Consider the following 25655-nt stretch of genomic DNA (forward strand, 5'->3'; position numbering starts at 1 on the left):
ATTTGAGAAAAAATTATATATCTGATGGAGATCTAACACAAAAATGAGAGAAACTTTTATCTAATTCGAGTCATAAGAAAGAAGTATGAGTTGAGTCAAAATAGTAAATGATTTGAATCCAGATCCAAGAAGGAAGAAAAACTACACCCAATATTCGAACCAAGATTTTTATGATTCGAGTCACGTGATTTGAGTCAACAAAACCTCTTATTTGAATCAGATCCACATAACCAAAACCCAAAATATGTTATCTCTATTTGATTCGAGTCAAGCATATTTGTGATTCGAATCAAACCTCTCTAATCCGAGTCAAGGACTATTGTGATTTGAACCACACATTCAGAAGCAAATCCTATTTTTATGTAATATGTTTGATTCGAGTCAGGAACTTATGTGATTAAAATCATACTCACATAAGCAAATTATAGTTTCCTATGCATACTTTTATTCTACTTATGTCAGACTGTAAATCGATTTACACTTCCTTAATTTCAATTTTTTTCAAAATGAAGTGTTAATCAAAATCATAACTTGACGTGACTTTAACCATTCTCAAATGTGCTTCTTGATTCAAAACTTCGGTAATTTGACTAGAAGCATATTTTAGGACTATAGTAAAACAGTTTGATTTATGCATTCTTTAAAATATAACCCTAAAGTGTGAAATCAAGTGAGGAGACTCAATAAAGATAAAATTAGACCAAAGGATGAATGACAAGCAACAAAATATAAAAGGGACAAACCTAGGAGGAAGAGGCAACTTCATTAAGGCATAGAGGAATCATCACTATGATTTGTAACTACACCTTTATGGAGTCTAGAGGGTAGGAAATGGTCGAGATCTGGAATCTTGACTTCTTGAAATTGCTCATTTCAAAACTCCAAAGTTGTGGACACTATTCCAGTCGCTTAAAGGTTTCTTAGAAAAGCTTTTTCTCTACTTTTGTTGTATGGTCTATTATAATGAGGACTTGAGGTGGGTTGTTTTGTATCTATAATTTTCCTTCCATTGGCATTAAAAGTTCATTGTTCAACAGATTGGTGGAGGTTGGATATGGTTCTTGTGTTCGAGGAGAATGACTTGAGTTCCTTTTTAAGATTTTTGTTTCTTCTCATGACTTTTCTATGAGTGTTTTCAATCCATATGCTTATAATGACTTCATGTTTTAATCATTTGCATTTCACCATCACATAAATTAGGCATATTTGAAGTATCTTTAATGCCATTAATTATTGAGCATGGTATTTACCATTATTCCTTGCATGATATATGTAAGCTTGATATCTATCAATTCTTGCATGAATTAGTTTGAGCATGCTATAGTGTACATAGAATTATGGATAAAGTCATGTCACATTTTATGAAAGCATCTTTGTTTTGGTTTTAGTGGTGATTGGTATCTTCCATTTTCACCAAGCTAGGCACATGTGTGTGCAGCATCGGGAACACCTTTAAGAAGAGTTGCATAAATGTGACTTTTTTTAAGCGACTCAAGAGTTTGTGATTGCATTGTATCTATCATATTTCATGCCATTGTATTTGTTATCAGGGTGATTTATGGAAACAATATTGCAATGTTGTTTGAATTTCCTTCTTATTTATGTTTAAGCATTTTAATTTTGCGTCATCTCATGTATATGACTGCACGTTCTTTCTTTGCAAACGTCTTTGTGTGATATATTGGTTTACGTGTGATATATGATACTTCTCATGGCTTGATTTGTCTCTTCTTGATGTTGTCAAAGAGGGAGAAGCATTGCAAAACAAAGTTGTGATACACATATTCAGGGGGGGCCTTCATGAAGACACGAAATGCATCGTCGCAAGTTTTTCCATCATCAAAAAGGGGGAGTATGTGAGTGCACCTTCCCATTAGAGATGTTTTGCATGATGTCAAAACACTAGGACAACTTTAGCATTTCTGTATATTGGACAGTATCTCTAAGTCTTAATGTACATCTTAGTATTAGGGAACTTAGAATGCATTTGGAAAAGGTTTTATGCATCAAAAATCATGCTTTATATAAAAAAACATACTTATGTGTCAACACATACGTGCTATGAGTCGACCCATGTGGATCATTATTAAAGCCTGTAGTCTTTGTTTGCATATGTCGACACATGAGGGCTTTTAGGTCGACACATATAAGAAAATTTTCTTCTATGAGTCGATACAATTTTAAAGCCTATAGCTTTTGTCTCTCATGAGTCAAACATGACCTTGTATAGGTCGACACATACATCAATATGAGTCGACATATGACTTACATGTGCCGACACATGCTGCGAAAACTTGAAAAATATGCATTCTTTTTCCAAACCTTATGTTTCCTTTTTGCCTCTAACTTGCACACATATAAATACCTCATACATGCATTATTTCAGTGTATATGAAACCATAAACATACAAAGTTATCTTCATATATGCATACACACAAACAAATTACACATAACTATTCTTTGTTTGGGTGTCATCTAGATTCAATGTTGATAACGTCCAATTTAGATTGTTGGATTGTAAATTGGGTTGAGAATCTTAGGGGGTTTCATTGGAAAAAAACCGTTAGGGTTTGTCTTCCAAGATCAAGGTGTTGATTTGGGGGTTTTGCACAAGACTTCACAATTCAGATTCAACTGAGTGAAAGCTTCAAAGAAGATGGTTATGTTGAAGAAGTTGTGGTAACCAGAGGATCGTTTGGGAGTTTAGGGTCACGATAATTCGTAATTGTATTCAGCCAAGTCGATACAATTTTAAAGCCTATAGCTTTTGTCTCTCATGAGTCAAACATGACCTTGTATAGGTCGACACATGCATCAATATGAGTCGACATATGACTTACATGTGTCGACACATGCTGCGAAAACTTGAAAAATATGCATTCTTTTTCCAAACCTTATGTTTCCTTTTTGCCTCTAACTTGCACACATATAAATACCTCATACATGCATTATTTCAGTGTATATGAAACCATAAATATACAAAGTTATCTTCATATATGCATACACACAAACAAATTACACATAATCATTCTTTATTTGGGTGTCATCTAGATTCAGTGTTGATAACGTCCAATTTAGGTTGTTGGATTGTAAATTGGGTTGAGAATCTTTGGGGGTTTCATTGAGAAAAAACCGTTAGGGTTTGTCCTCCAAGATCAAGGTTTTGATTTGGGGGTTTTGCACAAGACTTTACAATTCAGATTCAACTGAGTGAAAGCTTCAAAGAAGGTGGTTATGTTGAAGAAGTTGTGGTAACTAGAGGATCGTTTGGGAGTTTGGGGTCACGATAATTCGTAATTGTATTCAGCCAAGTGAAAGCTTCAAAGAAAGTGGTTTTGTCAAAGAAGTAGCGGTAACCGGATGATCAATTGGTATTATCCGATTACTTGATCGAGCTCAAGATCAAGGGAAGCAAAAGAGTTAGGATCAATAAGAAACACCGGGTTTGTAGGATTAGATTGCTACATTTCTCTTGTAAAAGATTTTTGCAAACTAAGATTAATTATCTCAATTCATTTGGAATTGAGAGAAGACGTAGCCATAACAAGGATGATTGGTGAACTACCTAAACAAATTTGTGTGTCCTTTGTCTCTCTCTATCTATCTATCTATCTCGTTTACTTTCAATTGTAAATTATAAAAATTGTTGATTGTGCAATTGATACGATTAGATAAACTTGTTATCATTTAAAAACTATTTTGTGGAATTAGATTACAATTCATAAGATTGTAATTGTGTTTCAAGTCAACAAAACCATAATAAAATTCTGATCAACATTGATTGCTCCTCAATAACAATTCAATTAATTGTTAAAATAATATTTATAGTTCGGTTCAGTTTGTAATAAGTAATAACTACTTCAATAACAATTCAATTAATTGTTAAAATGCTTTTAATTCAATTTAAAACTAGTTTAGAACTTTGTCCAAAAAAAAAAAAAAAACTAGTTTAGAACTAATTTATATTTATAAACTAGTTTATAATCAGTTTACAATTTTAAATTTTTTAACTCTTTTAAAACTAACTTTTTTTTAATTTCATTAAAAAATTTATATGAAAAACCAAAATTCTGAAGAAAAAAATTAATATTTGGAAAAATAATATATTTTTTTTTTTGGAAATTATTTTTTCAATTGAAAAAAATTTTACAAACTTTTTTTTTGGTATTTTCTGTTTCTGGAAAAAAAAATTATTTTCAATTTTTTTTTTTTGGAAAGAATTTTTTTTTTTTCGAAACGACAATTTTAGAACAGAGAAACCTGCTTCTGGGTTTTAAAGTGAGTAAACTTGCCCGCAACTATTCTATACTATCTTTATCTCTTTTTTTATTCATTATACTATCATTTTAGATTTGTTTGTTTCACTTGGATTCAACATGAAACAATCTAAATACCGTTATTATTTAAGTACCTAACAATATTCACATGCCGTTGAAAACATAAACTGATTTTGAGTTTTTTATTATTTGGATAAAAAAATTTGTAACATGAATTAAACAAAAATCTCCATTTCTATTTTAGAAAAATCAAGATAAATATTAAAAATTGTTATTCTCTGTACTAGTAATTTTATGAAATATGTTTCTCCTATTTCAATATTACTTCATCAATTTTTCATTCTCCGAATATTTTTGAGACAATAATAATACAAAATTTTAATTTTTAATTTTTAGGATTTTTTTGCACAATATTTAATTTTGTTTTCTGGAAAGAAATGTATATTATTGAGAGAAATATTTTTCCATAATATATATTTTTTAAAATTAATTTTTATTATTAAACCAGTTTATAAAAAGAAATTGATTTTGAATCGATTTTAAATTGAATTTGAATTGATTAAATTAAATGGTTCACTTTATTAATCATTTAAATGGTTCAATTTTTTTATGATACAATCCAGTTCAAGTATACAATTCGATTAACCATATTTTTGAAGACCTATACTATAGATTGAGGACTTAACAAACAAAGAACCTATAGATGCTGTCAAAATGACAGCAGAATTTCTGATTGCAAAACTGGCAACTAGCTCAGCTGACAACCAAGGAAAAACTGCATATTAACTTTGTTTACATGCATAATTTGGCATGGATAATTATAAGAATTACAGCTGAGGCTGGGGCTATTCCATTTCAAGTGACACTACTAGGGGCCTTCCGGTAAACTCCTGCATGTTAGGGTGGATTGAAAAACTCCTTAAATAATAATGATAAAAGAGGCACGCAATTAATGAAATGTATACATTGCTTGCATTTTTCTTAATTTTACAATGTTAATTACACTGAATCAACCCAATAAAATAATTACAGGGAATACGAAGATAATGGATGGAAGATATATTACAAACATGTTACAACAAAGGGCTAAAACAATTAAGTCACAAAGGTTTAACTTCTGTTCAACCTGTCACTTTGGTAATCCAAATTATTATAGGCGAGCTCCAACATCAACTGTGAACCATGATTCACGCAGCGGACATCAATGTGGTTAGTGGTTTATTGTTCTACTAATTCTAGTTTAATGTGAGAACCTTCTATCTTGTAATCCCAGTGCCAGCTTCCACTGTCCATCTTGCCTTGTTCAATCGGATTCAACTGGATTGCTAAACCTGAATTAATGCAAACAGTCATTCATGCACTTAAATCATCAAAGTTTACCAGTTTCTATGACTTGACAGCAAAACAAACACACAGATATTACTTGGGCAGTTAAAACAACCAAGTCAAAGAAAATTGTAAGATGTTCACAGACCTGGGCTTCCGGGCATGATCTTAAGTTTGTAGCCATCTGGAACTTCAAAGACATGATTTCCCTGTATCGGTAAAATGACAATAAAATTAGTGTATTATTTTTTAATTTATACGAAGTATACACAAGAAATAACTAAAACATAAAATTTAACATGTAATACAAGAAATAACTAAAACATAAAATTTAACCTGTAATACAACATCTGTAGCTTCAAATTCAGCATTTCCATGCAGTATAACCTTCAGCACCTCAGACCGTTTCACATCATGTTTCCAATACACGTTTCCATCATAACTCCAATCAACTCCCTTGTTCAACACCTTGACATTCTGCAATTTACATCTTCCACACCTAGTAAAGTAACAAGAAGCTAGCAATTTAAAATTACTTTTACCCATGGCTAGGATCAGGACTTGGGAGGTAAGATCAAGGTATTACGAAGCACAGAATTGATAGAAACACTAGGCAGCACCATACCTTTGCCCATGATGTAGTATGGATTCACTGTTCTCATCAATCTTCATTGAGCCCATAACATTTTCAGCGATTATGACCAGGCTTCCATTGAGCTGGAATAAAGGGTCACGTCACAAACATCAGCCGCTATCTTATCAACTAAATGGCATAAGTTAACAATATCTATTTGAGAAGTAGAACCTGAACATTACTCCAAAAGAACTCTGCAACCTCTATTTGCAACTCAGAGCCCACTGATATGGAACCACCATAAAACTGATCACAACAAAGAATAGAAAAATTATTGGAATCCTTTGCTTCTATAAACGATGGTAAACACAGTTCATGGATAAAGCTTCCAAACTTTTGTCTTAGCAAAATAGCATTAGCGAAGGAACTACATCCAAATAGTTGAGGGAAGGGGTTTTTAATCAAAAGGTTTACACTCATGCCAAATACAATATCATTAACAGGACAAATATCTCATAATGCTCGTTCAGCGAACAAGTCAGAGGTAATTGTTTTGACCCATTTATAAATAAAGCTTGAAACCAATTGTTTAAAAAAGACAACACATTTACAAATTAAATTTCATAATTTTATATTTATACAAACAATATGGTTGAAAATGAGGAAATTATTGATAAGGAGCATTGAAAAACCACATAATAGCAATATATAGCGTTACCTTTTGTCTGGTGACTTCCCAAAGAGGACCAAGAGCAGGGTGAAGAAGGATAAGAAATGGTGGTCCTGAATCAATGTAGCTCTCATCAGCTTCAATCTGCCACAAAAAGAAAACATAACATGAATAACTAAATGTAGCTGTAAAGATAATTATCGACCTATTGAAAACATTCAGCAATATCTGAATATCATACATTAATATGGAATTATACTCTACTAAATGTATGTGATTTAATTTATACGATGGTATGCATGCAATCTATACCTCAGGAAGTTTTATATCACATGGTGAGAGAATATCATGAGCGTTTCTTAACATATCCAATAGAGCGCCGTCAGGTGTCTGCATTTAAATGCCAAATAGATATTTAGAATAAGAGCAAATGTCACTGACATGTTCAAGATATAAAATGCAAGTTTTGTCTAGGTAAATATGTGAGGAAATTAAAATTAATCCTAATAATTCAAACAACATCTAGTGTTGTTCTCCGCCTATCACCACGGTTCTAGAACACAGCAGTAAAATACTCTTCAATAGCTGTTAAGTGAGTAAAAGTCCAGGTATCCTGGAAAATATCTAGTACAAACCTAAGGAGAGAGGCTAAAAAGATGCGACAGAAGAGTACAAGGACTGTACAGAGCTTAAAATGGAATAAACACAATGGAAGATCATATGTATCGATGCTTAGGCATCCTAGACACAAAAAATATACCTCACAAATAGTATTTAGTAAGTCAAACCTGGCGTAAAGACTTGTGTCCATGTCTTCTTTTTTTCTTAGCAGATGAGGTAACCCTTTTCCTTTCATTATATACAATAAATGTATCTAGTTTATCTGCTCATAGTTATATAAGGGTTTTTGTCAAGCTCAATCAAATATGAAGAAAGGGAAAGACATATGGTTTGTCAGATGAAACAAGTACATACCTTCCACACCATTATAGCACCTAGATGAATGCGAATTAAAATAATTGTCTGCTATATTTTGCATTGTACATTCCAGTCTGCCACCAGAGACACTGGCAAATCAAAGGAAAAAGGGGATGAGCAATAATGGTGTTGTAGAAAAGGGCGACTTAGAAAATCTGTGAAGTTTACAGAATAACTGAAGAAACTGTTAATCTACCCTAACCCAACATTACTAAATAAAGAACAGGATAGCAGATAACCAATGAAGAGAATGAAGGATAGTCTTTATTTTTAAGCCAGTAAAGGAAACCATTAATTTCAGCTTGTGATTATCATTTATCAAAAACCAAAAATTCCTACTTGATTGTTATTGTCGTATAAAGTAGCTTTCTGTGATTAAACATGTTTCCCTACTATAAAATTCAGAAACAGGTTTTTAGATAAAATATAATTTTCAGTTTATGCCAAACTAAATAAATAAAACCCGAGAAAACTAATAAAATTACAATGAGATTATTTTAGGGAAATATGCATACCTACAGTGTCTTCCAAACTGATCCACATAAACTATTGTCTTTCTTGTATTTAACACCATTCCTGGTATACTATTCACATTCCGACTTGATCCAACTAGCTCCGCAGATGGTAAATCAACATATAAGATGTTTGTATTGGCTGGAAACTCAGCCTGCAAACTTGATTGTAGAAAATAAAGTTGATATTAGGATTATATTTTCGAATTAGAAAGCCTAAAATACAGACAGAAGAAAAATATCTCTAATTTAGCAAATTGAAATCTTCAACAGCATACAAACTAACACTGCTTTTGAGTTTTGAGTAAATAAAAACAACTCCCCATTTTCAACAGATAAGATTAGAAAAAACGCAAACAAAGGCTCCAGCTAGGCAAGTCAGTCATCTTCGGAGGTTGGATTGGATTTGGGTTTTTTTTAATCCAATTGTCAATATCCTGATCTAGGAACCTATCATTAGTTCATGACTACTAATGACTGTTACTGACTATACTTTATGATAATCTTATATTGTTCTGCTGCTCGAGACTGTAACCATTTCTGAGGATGCAAGTTTATAGATGTTATGTCATTCTCAATATTAAATTATTAACACAAATTTTGGGATACTACATTCTTAAGATTAAACTTATTCACTTATATGAGTCTCACTATAATGTATTAATTCAGTTTAGATGATGAAAGGTCAAATCACATTTCATGAGATAGATGAAATATTGCAATAAAACAATACAGGAAAATCATGTACCATTTGGGAACAAGAGATCCGTCAGTAATCCCAAACTTGTCAAATTCAGTGTATTCAATGCAAGAAATGCCATATTCCCAGTTTCCATTTGGACTTCTCTTTTCCATCAGTACATTAATTCCTTCTGTTGCACCTGAGATACGCTCACAAGATGCGAACCCCAGTTTCTGTAGTACAGGCACGGTTAAAAATGTAGTAAAAAAACAAAAACCAATACTAAATGATAAAATTTCGTGCAAATCTTCAAGCATAATTTTCACCATGATGAAGACCGACTATGGTATTCATTCAAGAAAAGCAGACTGACGGGCATGTAAGTACACCTTTCTTCACACTACTTAGGTATAATGCCACACGCAAATCATGCATTTAAAGGATATACATAAGGAATATCTTTTATTTGTTGCTTTACCGAAATCTCATGCAAAAGGAATTTTTTAACATAGAATGTAAGGAGTTATAATTAAAGATGTTAACACATTCATTTATTATATACTCTCATCCCTACCAACTTTGTGACGGAACGAAAAAGAATGAATTGTCAATTAAAACTACTCCTACCTTTCCTTGACGCAAACCGATCCCTGCTAAGGCCAAGAGGGTTACATCTGTAGCTGCCACAACATTACTGCAAGGTCAACAGTATCACTAAGTATTAAAAATAAGTTTCTCTACTAGAAAACTAAAAAATCAAACATCTAAAGAATCAATAATGACAGACCTGACTTGGCGCACAGTTGCACCTCTTCTTCCTTGACGAAAAAACCATTTGAAGATGCCTTTGTCATGAGCAAGTTTCCATATGACACCATGACCACCAGGCTTGCTCAAGGGACTGAATGGTTTAGTGACCAACCACTGCCCATCTTCTGCACCAACAACCGGAACAAGAGGCTGCCAATTCACACATTAGATATTTAGATATTATCAAGATAAGATTATCCCTTCTTAGAAGCAATTGTATGGATTTATATAAAACCTGCTCAAAAAGTTGGAAAGTTGATTGACCTCTTCCAAACCATGAGAGTCTTTCGCACAGTGATGTTATGTGTTTGTGGTTGTTCTTTGCTGAACTTGTCATTATTGCAATAGGAGTGATACATTGTTTTCCATATAACTTGAAGTACAAGAATTCTCTAGCCTTGAAATGTGAAACAGTAGAGTTAGATAACTTACGGCCCATCACAAATTATTATTAATCTTGTCTTGTTTTTAATATCAAGTATTGAGCATATAAAGTGCTATAATGAGTTTAATAATTGCATATCTAATACCTGAAGATCTCTTATAAGACCTTCCAACAAAGTCCTTCCACAAAACGGCAGCATTGCAGCAGGCAGGCATTCACCAGTGTTAGGATCAACTAAATCAAGTCTGTCAGCAGAGCCTCCCAAGGGATACATTTCACCTAGGTCTGGCAAACCCTAGAAGGACAAGATCTTATTATTCCCTGTATCTATGAAACATATGTAGCTAAATGCACATTACGAACTAGGTAATGTAATTATAACAACCTCTATACCCCAAAGAGCTGCTTGAGATGCATACTCTGTATTGTCAGAAAGGTCGAGCCCAGTTGGGGTATCAATTCCCAAAATTTGGCTTTCTTTCACATCACCCATGTGCTGAGACCAGTTTGTATTCTTTTGGTCTACCAATTGTTGGGCAATAAGTTCCAGAACCGTAATCTGATAACTGCAACGTATTAATTTGAGCAAACAAATGAGCAAATGCATATTGATCACTTATTACCCAAACCACATATGCCCTTACTAACATGCAAAGTGCAACTTCTCCGTGAAGTAATATAAAATGTCTGAATGATAGAAGCTTGGATATTAATAAGACTTCATTTTGTTTGAATGACATTTAACAAGTGGGAAATGGTCAAGAAAACTCCTCGTGTGTTTTAACCCTAATTACCTTTGAAACTGACAATTCTATCTCAAATGGTAAATTCGCTAACACTTAGAGAAGGCAAAGCTCCTTTTTTTTCTGCAATTCATTTGAATTGAATATGAAACTTTATTTAATAGGCTCCTACATAATTTAATTGAAATTGAGATAATTAACATTCTGAATATAGTTATGGTATGTCGTTCTATGGTTAGAACTTATATCCCATATTGTTATAATCCTTAGTTTTTTTTCTACTTGTTTATTAATGTTTACGGACACCTCTGAAAAATGGTGTGGTAGTGTCAAACACCTATCCCAACACTTGTAATTACGTTTCATTTTTTCAAATTATTACCGATATTGTCGTGTCAGTGTTGGGGTGTCCGTGAAGATAGATGTTTATAAACAAGGGAATCTAGTGAAAGGAAGCTAAATTTCATTTCATTTCCTCTAACACAGGTAAAGTTAAAAGGGAAGAAAGTTACCCAATAACTCCTCCAATGCAGTCATAGAAGCTCTCAATTTGTGCCAAAGTCTCTAACAACTTATTCAAATCCAGAATTTCATGATCCTCCAAACTCATCCCCATTTCCATCTTCCCAAACCTTACATCAGAATTACTAGAATCCATATTCTCGACCATCTTCGCCAGTGCATAAAATGCACTCTTAACAGAACCAGAAGCCATCCCCGGCGACTCCAATTCCATTACAGGTTCACTCAGACACAGCACATGTTCTTGACCCGCAGCAACCAAGCACTTAATCAAAAACAAGCTGTTGGAGTCCAACCGCAAAGCCGATAAAACCCTAGCTAGTCCAGCATTTCGGGAGGAAGAGCGGAAGAAGCGTTTAACTCTATAGTCTGCGTCTATTACTCTGAGCTTGTCGTTTAAATTACTGCATCTGGATAGCTTGTCGCGGAGGGCGGTGAGTCGGGAGATTTCGCGGCGGAAATTGAAGCCAGGTGATGGGGGAGATAGCTCTAATGGTTCTGTAGAAATTCGCGCCACGCGGCAACATGATGATGAAGGAGAAGAAGATAGAAGAGATAGTGAATTTGAAAAGGAGAGAGGTTGTTGTTGTTGTGATTGTAATTGAGAGTGTGGATTATCTAAGAGTGAAGGTTTGGGGCGGAAAGAGAATAGGAATCTGTGGCTATGGTGAAGAAGAGAAGTAGACTGAAGCATGGTTTAATTAGAGGCTATTGTGTTTTGATGTGTTGTGAGTTATTTGTAAATGCAATAATGAATGGGAATCTAGGAAAATAAGAGGAGATGAGATGAATTTGGATATTGAGAGAGAGAAGTATCAGGAGAAGATGCTAGGAGGATATACCAAGAAGGAGGAAGAGGGAGGGCCTTGTTTGTTAGCCGTGAATGATTTCCATGTAGTATTGTTGTGGCCTTGTGGCTCTAGCATATCCTCTCCTCTCTCTCTCTCTCTGTTAGGATTGGATAATCTTATTTTGTATTTCCAATTTCATATTTTCATATTTCCCTAATGTCCTAAACTACTTCACGTCTCTTATTTGATAGCATGGTAACTAAATTTAGTAAGAATAACTATTTCACATCAAAATTATGATATCGATAATTATTAATTATATTCAATAAGTTTTTTTTAATTAAAATATTAGATAAGCTATAAATATTTGTTCTTCTAAAAAATTAGAGTTTAAATATAGTGTATTGTTAAAGATAATGCACCGTGAGTGTAAAACAATTTTACACATACAATCAATAAAAACTCTTATAATTGTCATATCATTTCAATATTTTAAAAATAAAATTGAGATTTATTATGATGCATGTTCCTTATTAGTGCATTTTTTTTCTCTTAGAATTATTCATATTTATATGACATCTTTGACATTAAATTTAGAGATCTCTCCCTCGCGATCAATTCAACTAATAATTGCGAATTGACAAAACATTTTGTTTTAACTTAAAAAAATTTATAAGATTATCTTTTAAAATATTAAAAGTTTTTTCAAATTTTTTTTTATAAATTAAAAGACTAATTTTAACATCTTATAACATAAAAATACATTATTAAAAATTAAAATATAGTTAAAATCACAGTTTTTTCAAAAAATTATATTTCAAAATTGATTTTTATAAAAAGTTATTTGACATATTTTTAAAATTAAGTGATTTTTTGAAATTTCGATATTCAAAAAAAAATTAAGAAAATATCTAAAATAACATTTTAATAACAATTATTCAAACTAAATTTTTATTTGAAACTTTTATTAAAAAATTCTTTATAAATTTCTTTTGACAAAAATATGTAAAATTATAAAAATCCTTAATTAGTACTAATAACTGAGTTATCACATCTACCACATACTAGTAACTAATTTCATACAATGACACAATGTGGTAGACCCATATTCCAAATTGCCAAAAAAAGAGAAGGAAACTATACAAAGTCACGTGAATTAATGGAAAAAACATATTTAAAAATGTATAACTTTTGTGGATTAAATAGATAATATTGAATATTGATAGACCCTTGGTGTAGATGGCTGAAGTAGACAGAAAAAAAGACAAGCCAAATGATCTCTATTGTGTGACCAATCAAGCCTCCTTCGTGTTTATCGTCGTTTGATGCATATTTAAGGGACATATATAATTTTTCGGAGTGATCCAACTTTTTCTATGTTTCATGCTTCTGGAATAAATAATTGCCTGTTGTCCCCCAGGGACAATAAGAGCCTATTTAAAGATACTACCTCGTACTTACCCTTTGGAATTTGGTTGAGTTCAGATCCTACAGGCTCAGGTTTCCATGATACTGACACAAGTTGCTTAAACTAATTATCCTGATCATGCTGATTGCTGATCATACCTCTGTCCTCTGGTACTGAGTCTCGGATATATTTCTATAAGGGTGTATATCACAGAAAGCCAAAGTTTAATCACTGATACTTCCAAAAAGCCTCAGGCACCCATCAAATATAAGAGTACATATTTACTAGCATAAAACCAATCTGTCTCATCATTTGGTATTTGTAAGATAGTACACAGCAACACACACAAGGATGACCTCAACCAATCATGGGTTATTTGCAATTTATGCTGGACAAACAAAGTTTGAGAGTTCTTAGTGCCAATCAAGGCCTTCTTACATGAGTGCATAAATTTGAAATTTAATTCATCTGACATGCAATGAGCATCAGCTACATATTATGACCCCTGAGGGGTAATATCTATTCAAAAAACTAATTCCTATAAATCCCCAAATCAGAAACAATGCCTTTGCTTGATTTTCGGTCTGGATTTTAAATGACAAGGAAATGAAAAATAACTAGCCCTCCAGTAACAGACAGCAAAAATGTCTGATGCTTGAAAACTACATAAAAAGAAAAGAATTTCGGTTGTGAAATCAGCCTCTATGAAGGAGCTGAGAAGCTGAACCTGAATCCAGTTTTACCACGATCATGTTCATTCTGCCTGAGTATGTAGTAGTAGTTACCCTGAAACAGTGAGAAGTATATCAGTGAAGAAATCATAGAAAGTCATGATAAAAAAAAAACACCCAATTGGAGGGAGGACAGCAGAGGGGCGAGGACAACATCAGAAAAGAGATCAAGACTTAGAGACCTTTAAAGTACAGTTGGTTGTTTAGCTATATTATTAGTACATAAATCTAGAGAGTATATTACACACACCACTAGGGTGCATGCTTCACAACAAATTCAGACCTTGGATCACATTTTGGTGCAGATGGACAAATATTAAGAGCTCAATTTGGAACCAAAGCTTAAGGAAAATAAAACTAGAAAAAATATATAACTATCCCAAATGTCCAAACATAACAAATAAGACTGTCTTCCCTGAATTCCTTTATATTCCCAAGTCACCCTATCACCCTAAGCCTAAAACTAAAATGGATTAGCTTACGTCCTTCCTAATTAAATGTAAATAAATTGAAGCATAAGCTAACCTCTAGGCGGAAAAGACTAGTAGGAACAACAAATCCACATCCAACTGATGTTCGGAAGGATTCTAAGAATCTCTGAGGGGAGAAGTGCTTATATTCATTCTGAGTTAATTTAGCAGTATTCCCTGCACCAGCAAAAACATGGCCATGAACCCCATGTTCTCTTAACCACCTAATCGGAAGATCAAAAGAGAGATCTGCAAAAGCTGTAACAGCAAGATCTCCTCCAACGAAGTCCCATTTAGAGGAATCATTATTGTCATCATTGAATACATCTCTGCTTTGTCTTCGTGGTTCAGCAGGACCTAATCCCCTGGTTTTAAATCCCCATAATGTCATTGGCCCTCCTAGGGTGCAAATTGGAGAGAAATCACCACCCAAATAAAATCTTTCAGGAAGGGGAGATGGCTTGTTCCTGAAATCATGTCCCCATGGAAAAACAGCACCAGCAGAAATCCCTAGGTTCAGTGCTGTATTATAAAACCCAAAGGGAACAGCATACCGAACATCAAACTCCTGCATAAAGAGTTAAGCAAGTTAGTCGATAAAAAATATAAAAAACCAAAGAGCATAAAAGAAATAATATATAGACAATGCTTAGCATTTACCATAATCAAAATCAATTTCAATTTCAAAACAGACAGTGACAAAGTTGCACTATAGACAATCAAGTTCTGCAATTACCCAAAAGATATATAGCTCCCATTAAAGAAGTAGAAGCCTAGAAGGCCATAAGCAGCCAGTCATGCGCTGGTGCCAATATCTTCTGAGTCGTGGGAATAAAATAAAAAATATATACTGTTCAACATATGAGCATCCTGCTTATGAAAAACAAGCGGGTCCTTTCATTCCATAGAAATACCCCACCCGAGTGAAACAGGTACCTCTAATCTTTCTACTATCAACAAAATTAAAATCTAATGATGTCATTATGTCAAGATAGATAGGAAAAGAAGTATACTACTACAGATTTTCTGCTAATGGAACAGATGATCAGGTTCAGAATTATTCATGTGTTCAAGGAGGTGGAATCTGCCCGTGCCGAACAAATCTAGTTTTAATCCTGATAGAGTAATCCTTAATTTAATTAATTTTATTAAGAAAATTGGGTCTGCATCAATTTGAAAATTCCAGCATTCACAAAGCTATGTCAATTATTACTTCTGCTATATAACTTGACCTTAAGAATATTATGTTTTAGTCAGATACAATACAATTACATCGCAGCAGATTAATTATAAAAAACAAGAAAAGGATTTGTGTACCTGACGCAAAAACCGCAAGCTGCGATGATCTGGTGTAAGGCCGCCAAGGTGAGTGGAAGAAACAAAAGCATGTCCTTTTGTTGGCCTAATTGGTGAGTTTCTCCTATCAATTTTAAATGTATACTTCAAAGATGAAAGCAAACCATGGCCGAGCTGCCTCCTTACAGACCTGGATGACATTTGTAATGGATCTGTTAAGGTACGCCATCCAAGAGTGTATGCTAAATCATGGTGCTTTGTTGAGATTAAGCCAAGAGACATGCCCAACGATTGCTCTTTGTAAGAAGAAAACTCTTGCCAATCTTGGGAAAGCATGGACAGACGTGCTGCAATGGGAGTTGAAGTTGCTTTAAGTCGAGGAACATATAACCCCACACTCACCTCTGTTGCTTGGTTAGCACCGTAAGCCACAGAAGCATCCCATAGATCACCATAACCTAATGGATTTTTGTACTTAAGAGTACCTTCAGCAGTCCAAGAACTGGTCTACAAAAGCATTGACAAAATTCCAAATTAAAACAATTACTCAGTAGATCAATACACCCTTTAAAACAGAACATAGCGCAATGTCAGCCAATTTGTCAAAGCGCATACTAAAAAATTTCGCGAATGTGTAATTGATTCTACAGCAAAATCAGTATCAAATGGAAATAAAAAATTGGGAATGAGATTGTACCGAGGGTTTGGTATAAACACCAAATTCACCAGAGACTTTGTTAACAGCCTCAACGATGTTGATGACGACATTGGCAGTGTTAGGCAGCTCCGGCGGACCCGGTTCAAGACTAACCTTAGTCGATTCAAAAACCCCAAGGCTCTGAAGCCTCGCAAGTGCGATTTCCGATTCACGAATGAGTTCCTGCATGGTGGTAACATCCTCGATTCCCTTGAGTTCCGCTTCGATCACCCAGTCCTTGGTGGCCGTGTTGCCGCGAATTATGACGTCGTGGACTCGGATAGGGACAAGTTCCGATGAGAGTCGGCGGGAAAGGGTTTCAAGTTTGAATTTCTGCTCTCGCAAACGGGCGATTGGGGATTGGGGGATTAGGGGAGTCGGTGAGTCGGAATCATCGATGTAGTCTTCGTCTTCCTCGTCGTCTTCGTCTTCTTGTTCGTCGATGTCGTCGTTGTTTTCTTCGGTAGGGCGTTGGGGTTGATGGGTGTTGGCATTGTTAGGGTTCTCCATAATTTGATCGGTTTCGGATGCAGTTTGATGGTACTTTGCTTGTTTAGTTGGTCAGAATCTGATGGGAGTGAAGAGAGTAGAAACAACGCACAAAAATGCTATGCGCTTTTTAGTAATTAAAAAAAAAAAACATGTAGATTTATTTGGGTTTTAAATAACTAAGACAGCCATCAAGCCATCAAAGTTTAAAGTAGATACTAATTTTTTTCTAAAATTTATTAATATTGGTAAAATTATTTTTATTAATTTAAGATTATTAGTTATAATGTTAAACACTTTATTTAATATTATAGTAGATATTAACATTCTTAAGATCTCTTAAAATATTTAAAAGTATCAATTAATAATTTAATATTCTTTATTAATCTTATACTAAGATGAAAAGTCACTATTTTTTATGAATGATGGTTGTTCCATTATTGTTTTTATGATTAAAAAAATAACACACACTAATACTTACTTGAATATAATATGTGGTTTAATATTAAATTACACATTGTTATACAATAGTGTACTAACTAACTAAAAAATTAAAATATTCTAAAATATATAAAAACTAAATCAAATCCTATGAATAAGTATCAAGGGTAAAATTTACAATTGTACATTATTCTGTTCGGGAATTAGATTTGTTGGTGCTGATTTTTTTATATGGTGTGTCGATCTCTAATACGGTTACTCGAGGGTTAACTTCTTAAGTTAGCACTCCAAAAAATAGTCAGTGAGTGAATGAATAAGGGTGAAGTGAATTATGATTAGAATTGTATTTTAGATTGCACATGTGGTAGCTTATATACGATTGATGATAATTGGGCTTACTTTGCATTGGGTTTATGGTTAGTCTAAAATAGTTGTCTTTTGGCTTGTCATGGTGTGACATACGGGGAGCCTTCGGCGAAATTGGGTCACGCTCTCTGTGTTGAGATCCTTATGTAGGAAAATGGAAGAGATTCGAGGAACATGCATATTAAATGTTACTCTCATAGATGAAATGTTTCACATGATTTCCTTATAAGTGGCCTTAGGTTTGTATGTTAGGGTGTGGCATTTTCCTCTAGGATACTCGAGTGCACTCAAGTTCCTTTACATTTTCTATGTGCCCTTACATTCATGCATTCAGAATAAGGAAAAGTACTTACAAGAGACAAGTGGGATGCTCATGAGGCAGCTCAAATAACTTTTTTTCTTTCGGTTTTGTGACAAACCATTAGAGAGAAAAACAAATGAGTGGTAACCAAAAAACAAATGAAATGAAAAACAATTTAGATGAGATGAAAAACAAATGAGATGAAAGTATAACCCACAAACAGATAGTCATATTTCTTCGGTTGAAATCTAAACCACAACCCACAAGCAGATCTCCATCTTTTTCTTTGTTTGAAATCGAAAGCAAAACTCATAAGCATATATCCACCTTCTTCTTCGTTTGATGTATTTTGAGCAAAATTGTTTATGCAGTAAAGGAAGAACAAAATAAGTTTAAACCAAAAAAATGTTTGAAGATGTTTGAAGCAAAAACGTTTGATGTTGTTTGAGAAAAATTGATTTATGCATTAAAAGGAAAAAACGTAAAAGTGGAGCAAAAATGATTTATGCAATAAAGAGAAAAATTAATAAAAGTGAAGCAAAATAAGAGGTTAAGGGATACACTTACAGATAAATGGAGAAGAATATAATTATTTTTTAAGCTTGGAATTTGTACTCAGGCAAATGTTGATGGTAGAAATAGAAAGCGGTTACATGGGAGAAGGGGAGAGATGATGTGATAAAAATAATTGGAAATAAAGGAAATGAATTACTTCGCAAGCTCAATGTATTAGAGGATAAAGGAGAGAGAGAATTTTGGGCTGAAATGGGAGAAGGGAAAATGATGGAATGTGTTACTAGTAGGATGATGTCTGCTAGACAAAATGGACAGTTAATTGGTTAAAGCTTTGTTTATTATGTTAATTACAACTATAGATATTTTGGAGTGTAAATTTGAAATGCGTAAAAGGATAATTTTGGATAATTTGTGGCATTCTTCATTCTTACTTTCTTAGTTAGGTAGTTTAAGGTGATTTTAATTTTTATAATAGTTCTTTGCACCAAAACCTAAATCACCACTAACGTCACACGAGGTTAAAGTAAAACAAGTGGTATTTTTATATTTGTTGTTCAACTTCACATATAAATTATATGTCAATTGAAGTTGTGAAAATAATATTAGTATTGTTTATTTCATAAATGACCAATTAACTCAATTGTTTAGAGAATCATGCTAATAACATTGTATGTCACATGAAGTTGAAGTAAAACGAGTGGTGCTTTTAGGTTTGTTGTTCAACTTTACACATTGGCAAATCAATTACGTTGTATAAATAATATTAGTAATTTTTTATTTACAAGTGGCCCATTAGCTCAGTTGGTTAGAGCGTCGTGCTAATAACGTGAAGGTCGCAGGTTCGAGACCTGCATGGGCCAATTTTTTAGCTTATTCATATATGTATGTAATTTTTTAAGTTTTTCGAGACCTGCATGGGCCAATTTTTTAGCTTATTCATATATGTAATTTTTTAAGTTTTCTAAGATATGTAGTAATTGTGGTATGAAATTATTATAGTGATAAAAGATATACATCTATAATCTATAATAATAATTAAAGTTCAAGCCCTACTTTCCGTTGGTCTATTTGTCTTTTTTTTTTATTGCTCTAACGTATAAATTGTAAATAATAGCATGACTTCGATTTTTTTTATAAATTAGTAATCATTGATTTTAAACCTAACACCCTCTTTTGAAATATACAAATTAAAATTTATACATTTATACATTTTTGACTAATTATAATTTAGAATAATCCTTTTAGATATGCAATACATCTAATCTAACTTATTGTAAGGGATGCACTACTTCTCTTTCTCTCTGAGACACATCAATCATAATGTACAATAATATTTGTCTCATGAATCTTCAATTATATTTTTCATATATATTTTTCTTTTGTTTTTTATACGTTGATTTCTTTAAATAAGATACATATGAGTATAACTCTTCTTCTGTTGATATATTGCGCTAACACATATATAAAATAGGACTAATATACAAAATTACATGAGCATAAATATATTAAATTACCATTTTCCCCAATTGTTCTGGACTAGTCCAATTGTCTTAACTGGTCTAACCCATTAGCTAATGGGAAGAGGCCCTATAAGCGTTGGCCCACTCTTCGGAGCAAGGAGCAGACGCACCTTCCCTTAGACTAATCAAGACTCAACAATAGGTCTCCTACAACATAGGACTATCCGAGCACGATGGGCCTCCGTCCCCGCCAACGGCTAGTCTCCCTTGCTCGGCTAACCAAGACCTTTTCTATTGATTCCTATATTTTGGGCCCGAAATTCACGCCCAAGCCCACAAAAATAGGACGACTTAGTCCACCCCAAAGAGAACATTATAAATAGCCCTTTACTCCTAGAAGGCAAGGTAATCCAAATTTTTACAAAATTTTCATACTTTCTGTTGTACCTTTGTTCTCTTTCTTACTTTGGCATCAGAGTATCTTGCAGGTACGACCCATTTTTTTCTTCAACCATCACTAAAGATCAAGCCGTTGTTGCTGACCACCTGTTCTGACTCTTCACGAACACCAATTAAAAAGTGAGAAAACCAATTCATTAGGCTCTTAATATAACTATTAAGATATTTGTAAAAAAAAATACAAAATAGGAATAGATAATACACAATATTTTAGAGTATTGAATATTAAAGTTTACAAAAAAATGTTGACGATCTTGACATCAACTATCTACCCAATACTAAAATGTTGCCCAAACTTACTATATTACCCTTACATTAAATTTTTCTTACACTAACAAAAGGCTATCTAAGTAATTAACAAAATAAAAATTGCTATGTGCCAATTGTATGCTTCTCATTGGTTTATTCTAAAAAGTTATGTACTAACCTTTGCACACATCTTTACAAACTTCTCTCTCTCTTTTTGAAATGCTTTTCCCTCTCTTGTCTCTCTCTTTCTCTCCTTCCCTCTTCTCTCTCCTCAAACCCTAATGGTGTCCAGAAAAAAGCCACAGACTCTCATACCCGCCGTCGCACACCCAGATCCCGTCAGAACTCCTCTCCCCTCTCTTCTTCCTCCTCACTTTCGTTCTCTCTCTCTCTCATCTTCTCTTCTTCTCTTTTCCCTGAAACCCTAGAATCACAAAAAAACAAACCCTAAACTCCTCTCTCTATTCTGACTCAGATCTAGAAACATGGAAGAAGGATATCATTCCTCTCGCCGTCGCCACCATCGTGTATTCTGTCACCGTCTCATCGTGCCACCACCAATGGTTTTGCCACCATCATCTCTTCTCGCCACCACCACTGTTTCTGGCGTCGTCATCTCTTCTCTTCGAATGTGTATCTTCTTGCCGACAAAAGATTTTCTTTTCAGTGTTTTGAAATGTTTCAGATTTTCTTTTCAGTGTTTTTGTTTGTTGGTTTTACTAGATCCATGTTTCACTGAGTTTAATTTATTATTTCCCCTCTCTCACATTTTATTGCAATTTGTTTTGAAAATATTTAGGGTTTTCGAAAATCTTATGGAACAAATTATTTTTATGTTTGTGAACAGATTATAGAGTTGTGTAACATGAAGAAAGATTCATTTCATGATTGAAAAGTTCGCAAAAAAGGGTTACATTCACTTGGTGTTGCTAGATAGGTTATTTTTTGGATTCCTGTTTGAAGTTTTGTATTAAAAATGTTCATTTTATTACATAAACATAACCTCTTCTGATTCATCTTTTCAGAAAGTTCCTGAGAAAACAAAGGAAAGTGCTTGTGATCATGGAAGTTTGTTGGTTTGTTGTCACTTTGGTTGGTATATCTTATCAGATCTTGAAAAGAGTTTACGGGAAAGAGTTTGCCATTCTAAGTATATGTTGCATTTTCAGGGTATATCAAGACATTGTAGTCTTGCTGTTTTTGGTGATGAATTACATGACAGTTAGCAGAAGCAGAAGCAGGGTAGTGATTTCGATGGTAAATTTTCGTCGTAACCCTTTCCGAAGCTTTCTTCGTCCGTGCGGCTTGAGACGATAACACATTTTCTATTTGCTACACTGTTGGCTACACGGTCGTATCATTCACTGTTTCTTAGTCAGCATCACCAACATCACCCCATAGTTGGATAGCTTCATGATGTCGTAGATTTCGGTAAACATTGCGTAACATTGTTTTTCTCCATATTGATTTGGATATGTAATGAGAAAACTTGCAGGTAAATATTTCATTATTATTTGAATTTCAATGTTTCTTAAGAGTAACATATTGTGAATTTGTGACAATTGGTAACATATGTAGAAAATTAAATATAGATATTTGTGCTTAACAGAGAGAATAAGAAGAATTCCAAATAGGGATCAATGCTTATGTTGCCAAAGCTCAAACAATGCCAGAGGAAGGTTGGACAATGCAGGATGAAACTCCTTGGCCTGGAAATAATTCTATGGATCATCCAGGAATGATTTAGGTATTACATTGTTCTCTATAACACACATAACCTCTACTGTTATTGATAATTTCAGATGGTAATGAGCTGCCTAGGCTTGTCCCTGATGCGGCAGTTGGTTTTTCTCATAATATTATATCAAAAAGTTGCATCTATATGGTTCTGTTTTTTATATATTTATATTTATTAGAAAGATAGGTTTTGTATGTATCTAACTTTGGTTTCTTTTGAATACAGGTTATGGAGTTAGGAATCCAGGTTATAGAGTTAGGAATACACATTTAACAATTAACTGATTCACATATTCTGTTGGTTTAGAAGCACAAACTTCATGTCTTCACCACTCATCAGTAGCCATTCTGTTTGATTAGGTTATGTGTCGGAATTTTACGGAAAGCTAAAAAACACTGGTTCGTAAATGTTCTATTCTTAGTTTCCAACTGTGTCATTTTTAGGTTTATAATTATTATTACCTCTAAAAAAATATACATAAAACACAATCATCATAATTTTGAAGCCTTTGAAGTAATAAAATTGGGTCAAAACTACATGTGAGTTACATGTTAGATAATTAAGGAAGAGACAATTGCTATAGCTTTTCTTGCTATGGAATTTATGTTTGTTTATTTGTACAAATGAATATCCCATCACTCCAAAACCAGAAGGCTTTTTGGCTTTATCTTTTTTTTTTGGCTTGGGTGAAACTATGTTTTTGATTTTGGTTGAAGTGATAGGCTTTATTCCCTTTCTTTTCACTCTTGATTTTTCCCTTCTAGAAATTATAGATTGATTCCTGGATGTCGGCAGCAATAAAAAAATCACTATGAATATTTGGTTTATGAGATACTCAAATGAATCGGCTGTCAGTGGTGCTGAACTGTTAGTTGTGCTGCGAACATATGGACATTAACTAAGTTTGACCACGTAGAGTCAGTATCACCGAATTTAAAGCAGTTGGACGATGGGACCACTCTCAAACACAGGTGTTTTGAAATGCCATCTTCTACCTAAACTCATATGCCGACAAAGGTGGAGCCAAGCTTTTGGTCCCTGCTGGCCAGTGGTTAACTGATAGATTTAATCTAACAGTATTTTGTTATTGATTATGCTCTTTTGGTAGAACAGGTAATGGAATAATCAAAGAAACATAGTGACCAGGATTTGTTTTCATAAGCTCACTAGCAGTAACTGGCCAATACAATCTACCTATCTTCTCAATAGGAAGATTTGTTTTCATAATGATATGTTCTTAAGGTGTGTTATATATACATTTAATTTTAGCTTCTCTTTTAGAACTTTAAACTTGTGGAAGTTGTTCTGCAGAGGAGGAATGAATTTCTTTTCTGTTATGGTGCTACGGGAGTTGAAAAAGCATACAATGCTAGGCATTGTGGATAATCCAGGAATTTAAATAAACTTAATTTATAGCATTGAAGAATCACTTGATTTTTATGTTCAATTTAGTACAGTTATGTTTTGTCCTCTATTCATTGCTACTTATTAGTTGTATTGCACATTTAAATACTTATTCATAATTATGAACTATAATTATAGTAGAATATTTTTTTATTTCAATATTCATAATGCTGAATTTCTTTTTGTTAGGTTTGTACTCTATGTACTGCTATTTATTTATTGTTGTTTTATTTAAAAATATATTCATAATTATTCAAGTTAATTTTTTGATTTGTTGATACTATTAGTAGTTTGTTTAATTGTTATTCTACTCTATTATTTTAGCACAATATTTCTTTTCAATATTTATAATTATTGAATATATTAATTCATTAATTAAATGTAATGATGATGTTTTTGAGTTTAGGTAATTTTTCCATATTCAGATTAATTCAAGAATTGTATTTAAGAAGAACGGTATATTTTTCATAAATCTTTTTAGTTATATAGAAATAAAGAAAATGCATTAATGAATCCGTTTAAAATTTATTTTGGAAGTAAAATATAGAAAGTATAATATTTCTGCAGATTCAGTCTAGCACTGTTTTGTAGTTATAAAAAGCTATTCAATCAATCTAATTGATATATCAATTTTTATGTATCTTATTATCACGTGTGTTAATCTTTTCATAATTGTTGAATAACAAGTTGTAGGCAAGTTATCTATAAAATAAAATAAAGTCATTCATTCATATTTTTTTAGTCTAACTGGTTTCTCAATAATATGACCTAAAGGATCTTTTTAGGTATTTTTACCTTTACCATTCATTCATGTATTCTCCTTATAAAAATAGTTATTTAATTTTTAAATAACATGATTATTTTTGTACTATACTACAATAGGATTTATGTTTTATTAACAAATACAATAATAAAATGTTTAATTTAACGGGTCACTATCAACAATAACTTTTATTTGAAAAACAAAATCTTTATTTTCAAATATCAAAATTTTACTTTTTTTTTCTTCTTTCTCCATCTCATTGGCCTTTTTTTTTCTTTTCATTTTATATAATTATTTAACACAATTAAATTTTATGATAATTGTTCATCTTATAATTAAATATCTAATTTCAAACTTATACGTGTTTCTTAATATATTTTATATCGTATCAAAACTTTTGTTGTTATTGTATTATTATATGATTAATATTTGAAGAATCTCAAATACTATAATTTTTTTTAATTATTTACACAATATCATAAATAAATTACCCGTGCGGGAGCACGGGTTTCTTACTAGTTAACCATTGTAAAAACTTGTTTGTCCTTATGAGTACTTTCTTTTAACATAGCTTAGCACTTGAAAGAGATCATAAA

General features: G+C 32.9%; 2 protein-coding genes and 1 non-coding gene across 3 annotated transcripts; 1 reads left to right on the forward strand and 2 right to left on the reverse strand.

Annotated features, from left to right (window-relative positions):
• Window positions 1-5227: 5227 nt before the first annotated feature.
• Window positions 5228-12445, reverse strand: LOC131661964 (UTP--glucose-1-phosphate uridylyltransferase 3, chloroplastic). The gene is made up of 17 exons (XM_058931627.1): window positions 11471-12445; window positions 10601-10781; window positions 10361-10510; window positions 10066-10227; window positions 9808-9980; window positions 9648-9714; window positions 9087-9253; window positions 8342-8500; window positions 7824-7915; window positions 7637-7731; window positions 7161-7238; window positions 6897-6992; window positions 6410-6484; window positions 6230-6321; window positions 5941-6103; window positions 5753-5813; window positions 5228-5609 (listed from the first exon to the last, which is right to left on the reverse strand). The coding sequence occupies exons 1-17, from the start codon at window positions 12172-12174 to the stop codon at window positions 5497-5499; spliced, it is 2628 nt and encodes an 875-aa protein (XP_058787610.1). The 5' UTR covers window positions 12175-12445; the 3' UTR covers window positions 5228-5496.
• Window positions 12446-14031: 1586 nt separating this feature from the next.
• LOC131661965 (uncharacterized) lies at window positions 14032-17511 on the reverse strand. The gene is made up of 4 exons (XM_058931628.1): window positions 16874-17511; window positions 16198-16683; window positions 14936-15448; window positions 14032-14465 (listed from the first exon to the last, which is right to left on the reverse strand). Exons 1-4 carry the CDS (start codon window positions 17381-17383, stop codon window positions 14382-14384), a joined length of 1593 nt encoding a protein of 530 aa, XP_058787611.1. The 5' UTR covers window positions 17384-17511; the 3' UTR covers window positions 14032-14381.
• Window positions 17512-19772: 2261 nt separating this feature from the next.
• On the forward strand, window positions 19773-19846 carry TRNAI-AAU (transfer RNA isoleucine (anticodon AAU)). The gene has a single exon. It is a non-coding gene; the product is annotated as a tRNA-Ile (tRNA).
• Window positions 19847-25655: the final 5809 nt, after the last annotated feature.

This window comes from Vicia villosa, linkage group LG3 (genome assembly GCF_029867415.1).
Source record: "Vicia villosa cultivar HV-30 ecotype Madison, WI linkage group LG3, Vvil1.0, whole genome shotgun sequence".
NCBI lineage: Eukaryota > Viridiplantae > Streptophyta > Magnoliopsida > Fabales > Fabaceae > Vicia > Vicia villosa.